The 9,244-nt window shown below is 57.9% G+C and overlaps 1 protein-coding gene across 1 annotated transcript in view; it reads left to right on the plus strand.

Moving 5' to 3' along the window:
- The first annotated feature begins 1,889 nt into the window (after positions 1-1,889).
- The window catches only part of COL5A3 (collagen, type V, alpha 3), a 34,627-nt gene continuing 27,272 nt past the window's right edge, over positions 1,890-9,244 (plus strand). Inside the window, exons 1-14 of the mRNA XM_014533977.1 lie at positions 1,890-1,952; positions 2,211-2,280; positions 2,936-3,097; positions 3,189-3,378; positions 3,453-3,609; positions 4,168-4,272; positions 4,554-4,706; positions 5,753-5,866; positions 5,964-6,110; positions 7,357-7,404; positions 7,478-7,519; positions 7,833-7,895; positions 8,870-8,944; positions 9,025-9,108. Coding sequence (XP_014389463.1) covers positions 1,890-1,952; positions 2,211-2,280; positions 2,936-3,097; positions 3,189-3,378; positions 3,453-3,609; positions 4,168-4,272; positions 4,554-4,706; positions 5,753-5,866; positions 5,964-6,110; positions 7,357-7,404; positions 7,478-7,519; positions 7,833-7,895; positions 8,870-8,944; positions 9,025-9,108 — 1,473 coding nt within the window. The remainder of the gene's footprint in view (positions 1,953-2,210; positions 2,281-2,935; positions 3,098-3,188; positions 3,379-3,452; positions 3,610-4,167; positions 4,273-4,553; positions 4,707-5,752; positions 5,867-5,963; positions 6,111-7,356; positions 7,405-7,477; positions 7,520-7,832; positions 7,896-8,869; positions 8,945-9,024; positions 9,109-9,244) is intronic.

Genomic DNA, 9,244 nt, shown 5'->3' on the forward strand with positions numbered 1-9,244 from the left:
GGCGGGGGCAGGAGTGGAAGTTGCTCCCCCCCTGAGCGGGCCTAGGGTGTTTTTCCCGAGGAATTTCTCAGGAGGCCCCCCCCATCCCCCGCTCCGAAGGGTCCCGGGGGCCCCGGAGGGGTGAGTCAGCGCTGACGCACGCCCAGCTGCGCTCCTCTGGCTGGGTGCCACGTCCCCCCTGCCCCCAAGCAGGGTTCCCGGTGCGGGGCACCTGGGGGTTGGGAAGATCTTGGTCCCTCAAGTGATGATCGAGAGGGCTTCCCGGTCTGAGAGACTCCAGGCAGGCCCTCTTGGAAACCCCTCCTTAAGATAAACTCAGACCCCCAACACACACACACACCCCATTTTCTCTGAAGTTCAGGGAGGTGCCTGCTCACGTGGATAACCCCAGATTGGCCTATGCCCCATTCCCACGCTCACTCATCCACACTAGCGTCCAAGCTCGGGCAATTATTCAGAATGCAAGCCCCTGGGACACCAGGAATGTTAACACCGGTGCCCACGCTCAGGCAGCCCCATCAGTCACCCGCACAAGGCCACAGCTTTTGTCACCCTCCTACCCTTTCAAACGCTCACATATGCTTCCACTGGCACCCACACAACATGGTCAACATTCACAACCAGTCACCCACACGTTGGCTTGGCGACACTTTCAGATATTACCACACGCCCCCAACTCCAGTCTAAACACAATCACAGATCACCTGTGAGACCTCACTGCCGACCGGACTCACATGGACACACAGCCACAAGTCACAGAACTGGACCTAATCTTTCCATCACAGGCCACAGACCCACACGCACGGACACCACAGATCATGTTCTTAGCCATTCTCTGCTCCATGAATGTCACACACATGCACCATCTCACGCACGTGCACAGTAGCACATACACACATTGCACAGACACTCACACCTACGCTTTCCTACACTGAGGGTATCCCAGCCATGTCCCAGCCTGGTCCCTGCCTGCCTCCCTCCACATCCTAGACCCCACCCAACGTTTCCCTGGGACCCTGACCAACACAGGGGAGAGTCTGTGAGGGAAGGGTGGGCTGGGTCCGTGACAGACCCCCACCCCCTGACTGCAGGCAAGACTCAATGCCTCTTGTGTGTCTTCTTGTCACGAAGCCAGCCATGAAAAGAAAGGGAGGTCAGTTTCTGAAAGGTCATTTCAGAAGGGACACAGGACTGAAGCAAGAGGCATTTGGGTTAGATGCTGGGAAGGACTTTTTAAACGTGAATGAGCAGCTGGTAGAGAGGAGATTTGTCCCCCTGCATGGAGACTGAGGGCTGGATGAGGGGGAGCCTGGGAGAGCCACACTGAGATGCTGGTTCTCAGCCCTCCCCTGGGCCCCAGCCTGGAGAGGGGGCAGCTGGGATGGTCACTGCACGAGGGAGTGACCCTTGTGGTTAGCAGAGCCTGGGAGCCCAGATCTTAGCCCCAGGGGTCTGTAACCCAAATACCTCTTAATGACAGCCCAGCCACAGAACAGGCAATTAGAGATGGGGCTGATGATGGTAGCAGATGGGGGGGGGGCGGGAGATAGATAGAGAGAGAGAACAGTCCACACAGAGATACAGAGAGATAGAGAGGCACTGAGATAGAGACATGCAGAGAGAGACAGATAGGAGACCAAATAAAATACAGAGAGAGAGAGAGAGAGAGAGAGAGAGAGAGAGAGGAAGAGAGAGACTGATTCAGAGCTGGACACAGAGAGAGACCTGGAAAGACCGAGACAGAAAGTGGGACAGAGAGAGGGCGGGGTGGGGGAGAGAAGACATAAAAAAAAAGAAAAAGAGCAGAAGGAAGTGGGGTAAGAGGGAGCTGAGGCTGGAACAGGCTCTACGGAGTCTGCAGAATGAAGTCTGGCCCAGGAGAGGCTGGAATGGGGTCCCTCACCCAAGCCCCTATTTCCCTCAGCTCGGGGCCCCTATCCTGGTTCCCAATGGTGAGGTCAGCAGAGCCGCCCCCAGGCTGAGGTCATGGGCAGATCCAGTAGAATCTGACTCCTGCCAAGAGGCTGGGTCAGGGGGTCAGTGGGGCGTCTGCTGGGGGTGGAGAGGAGGGGAGATCGGGCAGGGGCTTTGGGCCAGGGGTAGCCCCGCCCACTCCTGCCCAGCCATGTGGTTCCACTTACTGCTGGCCAGCCTGGGCTGCAAGGGGTGGGGCTGGTAGAACTGCTTGGATTGGGCTCTGATTGGGCCAGACCAGTTCCTTCCTTTGCTGGGGTGAGAGGGAGCAGGTCAGAGGGAGGAGGTCAGGAGGTTATCAGAGAGGTAACCTTGGTTCATAATGAAGACAAAGAGGGAGATAAAATGGGGAGGTCACAGGTCAGATGACTGGGATAGGCAGAGGGAGGAGGGAGGAGGGGATGGCCAGAGAAAGAGTGGTCCCAGGGAGGAGATCATGGGTGACGGTGGTCAAGGAGGAGGTCGGAAGGCAGCGGTCAGGAGAGGTGGTGGTCAGAGGGAGCAGTTCATAGGCAGTGGTGGTCAAAGGAAGAGGTCAGAGGGAGGAGGTGGGGAAGGAACATGCAAGAGGCCCCATCCTCTCCAAGTGGGTTTCCCCTGGCAAGGGGGCTCCAGGCCTGGAAGTTGCCCCAGGGAGCTGGTGCGGGGGAGTGCGGAGAGGGGGACAGTCTGGCTCTGGGGCTCAGGCCAGGAAGCTTTGATTCATCCCAGAACTAGGTCAGTGTTTTCTCTCTCACCAAAACCAAGGGGGAAAAAACACAACAAAACAGGAGTCAACAGGCTAATGGGGCCGCAACAGCTGTGGGTTGGAGAGGGGGGTGAGGGTCCCAGACCTGCTCCCTCTCTCTGACCCATAAACACAGTGTGTGTGTGGCGGGGGGAGCTGGGTCCCCAGACCTGAGCCACTCACATGGAGCCCTGGGCTTATTCTAACTGCCATGCACCCCGCTTCTTTCTGCAGCAGACCCCGTGGATGTGCTGGAGGCTCTGGGTGTGCGGGGGGGCCAGGCTGGGGTCCCCGAGGGGCCTGGCCTCTGCCCCCAGAGGGTCCCAGAGGGCGACCGGGCATTCAGGGTGGGCAAGGCCAGTACACTGGGCGTCCCCACGTGGGAACTGTTTCCAGGTAAGTCAGTGTGGGAGGGACTGGGGTCATCCTGGGAGCAGGGCCACTGCCAGGTCCTCTGAGTTGCCCCTTTCCCTCCGGACCCCATCAGATGAACAGTTTCCTGAGAACTTCTCTGTCCTGATCACCCTGCGGGGCCAGCCAGCCAACCAGTCTATCCTTCTGTCCGTCTATGATGAGGATGGTGCCCGGCAGCTGGGCCTGGCGCTGGGGCCAGCTCTGGGCCTCCTAGGTGGCTCCTTTAGACCCCTCCCCCAGCAGGTCAACCTCATGGATGGCAGGTGAGCAGAGGGAGAGTGAGGGCCCACAGAGTGGGTGGGTGAGACGCACCCCCCACGGAGACCTCTCCCTGCAGGTGGCACCGCGTGGCAGTCAGTGTGGATGGCGGCGCGGCGACCCTGGTGGCTGACTGTGAACCTCAGCCCCCGGTGCTGGGTCAGGGGCCTCGGTTCATCAGCACAGCTGGACTCACGATGCTGGGGAGCCAGGACCTCGGGGAGGAGAGCTTTGAGGTAGGTGTTCAATGAGAGGGGACCCTGAGGCAGTGGGCGGGCAGTCGTTTTATCCACAGCCTGATCTGGAGGAGAGATGAGAGGAGGGGATGTCCGGCTTCCGCTTCCAGCGGGGAGGGGGGTATGATGTTGGGTGCGGGCAAGGCATGATGTTGAGTGGCCATGTGGCAGGTGTGCCTTTGGTGTGGTGACTGTGGCTGGCGACGGTGCTGCGTGTGACCGTGATGTGTGCCACCTCCAGAGGCCAGCGACCTCCTCCATCCTTTGTTCCCCTTCTCCTGGCACCTTGAAGGTCACCTGACACCTGAGAGCGAAGGAATATGCCCCTGATGGGACGGATATTGAGGGGTGTGGTTTGCGGTTGTGATTTGCTGTGACCCTGATAGAATCTCTCTTCTCTCAGTTTTGGAGAACCGAGGGGTCACTGGGGCTGTGGTGGGGGCCACCCCCTCCTTATACTTAGGGTGCTCTGGGTGGAGAAGCACCGAGCCTCGATGCTTGGGTTGGGGGTCAGAGTTAGCCGGTGGCTTCCTTCCCTGTCTCCCACCCTCTCCCCAGGGAGACATCCAGGAGCTGCTGATCAGCGCAGACCCTCAGGCGGCCTTCCAGGCCTGTGAGCGGTACCTTCCTGCCTGTGACCACCTGGACCCTGCAGCCACCGGGGTGAGTGAGAGGCTTGCGCTGAGGTCACAGGCTGGTCAGCCCCGGCTTCGGCTTCAGGTCTCAGGGATGAGTGAATTCTGAGCCCCATCTACGGGGCTGAGTGACTCCTGCCCTCCACCAGGTCATAGGCATGGGTGACCTTGACCCGGGATCATAAAGCTGAATGAGCCCTGGCTTCAAGACACAGGATTAGTGGGCGATGTGCTAACATGGCCTCGAGTGACCGGAGTGATGAGGCCCCCACGGAGGGCCTCTGGGTCTGACTGGGGTCTTCTTCCCAGGCCCCCCAGGGTGAGCCAGAAACCCCTCCCCCCAAACGGAAGAGGAAGGGAAAGGGGAAGAAAAAAGGGCGAGGTCGTAAGGGGAAGGGCAAGAAGAAGAAGAACAAGGAGGCCTTGACTCTGGATCCATCTCTTGGCTCCCTGGAGAACCGGGTAAGGGACCTTTGACCTTGCACCTCTGATCGTTGGCTGCCTGACTTCTGGTTCCTGATTCCCACTGATGAAGGTCTCTGCTTTCAGTCTCCATCCCTGACTTTTGATTTACCTTAGCTGACTGGTGACTGGGTGGTGGGAGGGGGTGCTGGTTCTGTCTCATGAGCTCTCCATCTCTGCCCCCAAGTTCTGGGGGGCTGGAGGGAGGGTCCACATCAGGACGAGGACCTTATTATTAGAAGGATCTTGATGAGGGTCCTGTTTAAGGGTAGCTGGGGTTCATCAGTGTGTCTGTCATTCCTTGGGGTTGACTGTTTGGGGCCATTGGTGAGGGTTATTGATTGGGGAGTCAGTAATTGAAATTGGGAGCACTATTTGACTTCCCTGATAGAGATTTATGGTTGGTTGGTCCCAGGGCAGGGGTCATTGCTGAAGGCCATTGGCTGGGGCCCTTGGTTAGGGCAGGGGCACTGGTTGTACTACATCGGCTTCTGGTATCAGCGGGGAGAAAGACTTATTATTTCAGGCCCAGAGCAGGGGCACCAGGGGGAGCTGCCTCTCCCCAGCCCCTTCCTCAGCCCCTTACCTGGGCCCCCACCGTCTTCTTTGTGCTCTTGACCCAGTTCCTCTGCAGCTGTCCAGGCCAGAGGAGCTGCCGCTCCCTCACTGTGGCCTGGCTGGCTGGCTGGGAGCTCGCCTTGGGAGAGAACACGTGGGATAGGCTTCCGGGAGCCTGGCCCTGAGTGCTGGACCTTGACCCTGCTCAGTGGGCTCTGGAGCCAGCCCTGCTCTGTCTTCCAGGCTTCCGACACCAGGCTCAGCTCTCCTCCTCCACACAGGAGAGCTCCCCCTGCTGGCTGTCTTGGTCCAGCCAGCACACCTTCGCCTCTAGTGGCCAGCCCCTCCCCACCTCTTATGTTCTCTGGGAACCCTCTTATGCCCACTTCCCCAGACTGGGAGGGGGGCAGGGCCCATCTCCTCCTTTGTCTCCTTTTTGTCTTAATTGGCCTGGCCCTAAACCTGATCCTCCCGCGTCCCTTCTCCAGACCTCTACCGACATCCCCAAGACAGAGGCAACAGCTCCAACGCTGCCTCCGACTCCCACGCCCTTGGTCATCGCCACCACTGTGACCATTGGCCGCAATGTCACCATCCTGGAGGTTGGCGGAAAGTGGGTGGGGCTGGAAGGGAAGGTCCCTGGGCAGTGGTGGTGGCAGGTGATCCGGGGTAAACCTTGGTCTGTCCTAATGTCCGCAGGAGGGGCTGGACCCTGACAGTGAAAATGAACTGGGGACCCTGGAGACTGATTTAGCCAGAGAGGATGAGGAAGGAGACGGCCCCCCCATGGGCCCCAACTTCCGGGCAGCAGAACAGCCATCCCAGACTCAGTTCCACATCTTCCCTGTGAGTCTGGGTGACTGGGTTAGGCGCAGGGGGCGCCACACAGGGTCACATTCTCCCTCTTGCCTTATTTTTATCTTGCCTAGCATGCCTTCCTACCACCCCCGTGGAGTTGACAAATATTTATCTACAGACACTGTGCTAATGTGGCAGACATCGTGCTAATAGATGGCTCTGTGGGTGGGGTGATTCATTCAACTTTTCGTCTAAGCATGATGAGAAGCCACTGGAGATGGAACAAGATCTGATTGGGAGTCTTAACCGCTCCTCTGGCTGCTGAGCAGCATGTGGACCATAGGAGGAGCCAGAGGGGCAGCAGGGAAACCAGTAGTCTCCGCGATAGCGGCGGTGACCTGGAGGAGGGCAGTGGAGGTGGGATAGAAACAGGAGGACAGATCTGGGTCATGCTCCATTTTGGTCTTGCTGCTGGAGGTGGAGACAGATGTAAGGATGACGGTAGATTCCCGCTGGGACCGTGGAGTGAGACGGGGAAGCCCGAGGGAGGGGCATGTAGGAGGTGCCAAGGATTGCATTTTGGATGTGCTAACTCGGCAACCCCGTTTGGCCTCCAACTGGAGATGTCAAGCGGGTGGTTGGTTATGTTAGAAGATTCTGGTGTTCAAGGGAGACGGTCTAGGCTGGAGATAAACCCTGGAGACTGGTCCACCGAGAGAGGCTATCTTTAGCCAAGGAATTGGATAGAATCGCCTAGGGAACTAATGCAGACAGAGAAGGGGGCACAGGTTCTAGCTGTGGTGCTGGACGGGGTGGAGGTGAAGGATTCTAACCAACTTACCCCGAGTGCCTGTTCTGTGCCAAGCACTGTTTGAACGTATTCCTATGTTCATGGGATGCCTCTTGTCATGGGATGCCATCATTCACCCACCGACTCTGCAGGGGAGGCCAGAGAAGTTAAATGCGTTGCTGTCCACCTGTGAGCTGGTGAGAGGCAGCTCCAGGGTTAGGACCGCACAGCAGGCTCTAGCGTGGGTGCTCTCACCTGACGCTGCCTGGCCAGGCGGCAGCTGGAAGCCGAGCTGCTCAAAACATCTTGGTTGAGGAAAGGACAGCGCAGGCAGCTCAGAGGCTGGGCCCCGTGTGCATGCGTGCACGTGTGTGTGTGTGTGCGTGTGTGTGTGTGTGGAGTGTGTGTGTGGAGTGTGTGTGTTGAGTGTGAGGTTGGTTGGCTGGGAGTTCTTTGTCTGAGTTGCAGGACTCACATCTCTTTTCTGTCCACCCCCTGTCCCAGGGTGCTGGAGAGAAGGGAGCCAAAGGAGAGCCTGCAGTGATTGAACAGGTGAGGGGCCTGGGGCTGGGAGGAAGGGGTGGAATCTGGGCTAGAAGGGGAATCACACTCGTTTTTCCTTCAGGGACAGCAGTTCGAGGGACCCCCGGGAGCCCCAGGACCTCGGGTGAGTCAGGGCTGCATTCCTCTCTTCCTGTCTTTCTCTTCCAGTTGGGGTGTTTGAGCCCCTGGGGTGAGGGGTTGGAATGTGATATTGTCAGGTCATTTGAAGACTATTGGACGGTTGAGGCTCAAAGGATGCCAGAATAGGAACTGGGGTGTAAAGGGAATTGCTGTGGGTCCGCATAGTATTAGGGGCCAGGAATGGCTCCGTGGTTGGCTGCAGAGGTCAGCATGGGGTCAGGGTCAGTGGCGGGTCAGAAGTCAGCCTGGTTCAAACTTTGCGCTTCTCATGACCTCTGTTCCTCTGTCCTCAACAGGGGGTGCATGGCCCCTCAGGCCCTCCTGGACCCCCAGGGTTCCCTGGGGACCCTGGCTTACCGGTAAGAGCCTCCCCCAGGGTGTATCCGTCTGGGGAGTGAGGTTTCAGGCGGTGGAGCTGAGGGGGGCAGCATGGCTGTCTGAACGTGGGTCTGAGAGGCGGGGCCGGGGATACCGTCCTGGAGCTGGTTCAGGCCCCTCCCGCTCCTCTCTCTCCACCAGTGAACTGTCACTTGGGCTCGGCTCCCCTTCTGTCTCTGGGGGCCTGTCTCCTGCTTTTCTCCCTGTTTCTCTCTCTGAGTGTCTTTTAGCTCTGTTTTCTCCTTATGTCCGTGTCTCTGTTTCTTTCTTTCTTTTTTTAAAAAAATATATTTTTATTGATTTCAGAGAGGAAGGGAGAGAGAAAGAGATAGAAACATCAATGATGAGAGAGAATCATTGATTGGCTGCCTCCTGCACGCCCCACATTGGCGATTGAGCCCGCAACCTGGGCATGTGCCCTGACTGGGAATCGAACGTTGACCTCCTGGTTCATAGGTCGACGCTCAACCACTGAGCCACGCCAGCTGGGCCGTGTCTCTGTTTCTTTATCTCTCTTCTGTCTGTCTCTCTCTCTCTGTATTTCTGTCTCTGCTACTTTTTTAAAAATACTTTTTTATTGATTTCAGAGAGGAAGGGAGAGGGAGAGATCAATGAGAGCAAATCATTGATCGGTTGCCTCCTGCACGCCCCCCACTGGGGATCGAGCCGGCAACCCTGGCATGTGCCCTTGACTGGAATCGAACCTGGGACCTTCAGTCCACAGGCCAACGCTCTATCCACTGAGCCAAACCAGCTAGGGGCTCTGCTACTTTTTATGGCTCTCTCCCTCCATCTCTATGGCTTTCTCTTGCCTACTCTCTCTTTCTCTTTCTTTCTGCCTCCATCTTTCTCTGTCTCTCCCTGCCTTCCTCTCTCCATTTCCCTGTCTCCACCCCTCTCCTCCTCCATCTCTGTCTCTCACCCCTGTCTCTCTGCCCCCTTCTGCCTCTCTCAGGGCCCTGCTGGCCACCCAGGAATCCCTGGCATGGACGGACACCGGGGCCTACCGGGAACTGTGATCATGATGCCGGTAAGGAGGAGATAGGGCGGCACAGCTTTGGGGGGTGGAGCCTCTCTTTGGGGCTCCCCTCATTGCCAGTTGCCTGCTAGTTCCAGTTTGCAAGCGGCTCCCTCAAAGGACCCCCAGTCTCCTTCCAGCAGGCCCAGGCTCAGGCAATAATGCAACAGGCACAGGTGCGTGGAGGACAACCAGGGGACTGACGGGGTGGGGGTGGAGATGGAAGGACATCGAGGGAATGGCAGAGATGGGGGTAATGAAGGACTAGTCAGGAGACAGGGAGATATTTGTCTCCTGAAGATCCCCTCTGGC

This window comes from Myotis brandtii, unplaced genomic scaffold, assembly GCF_000412655.1.
Source record: "Myotis brandtii unplaced genomic scaffold, ASM41265v1 scaffold1234, whole genome shotgun sequence".
Classification (NCBI taxonomy): domain Eukaryota; kingdom Metazoa; phylum Chordata; class Mammalia; order Chiroptera; family Vespertilionidae; genus Myotis; species Myotis brandtii.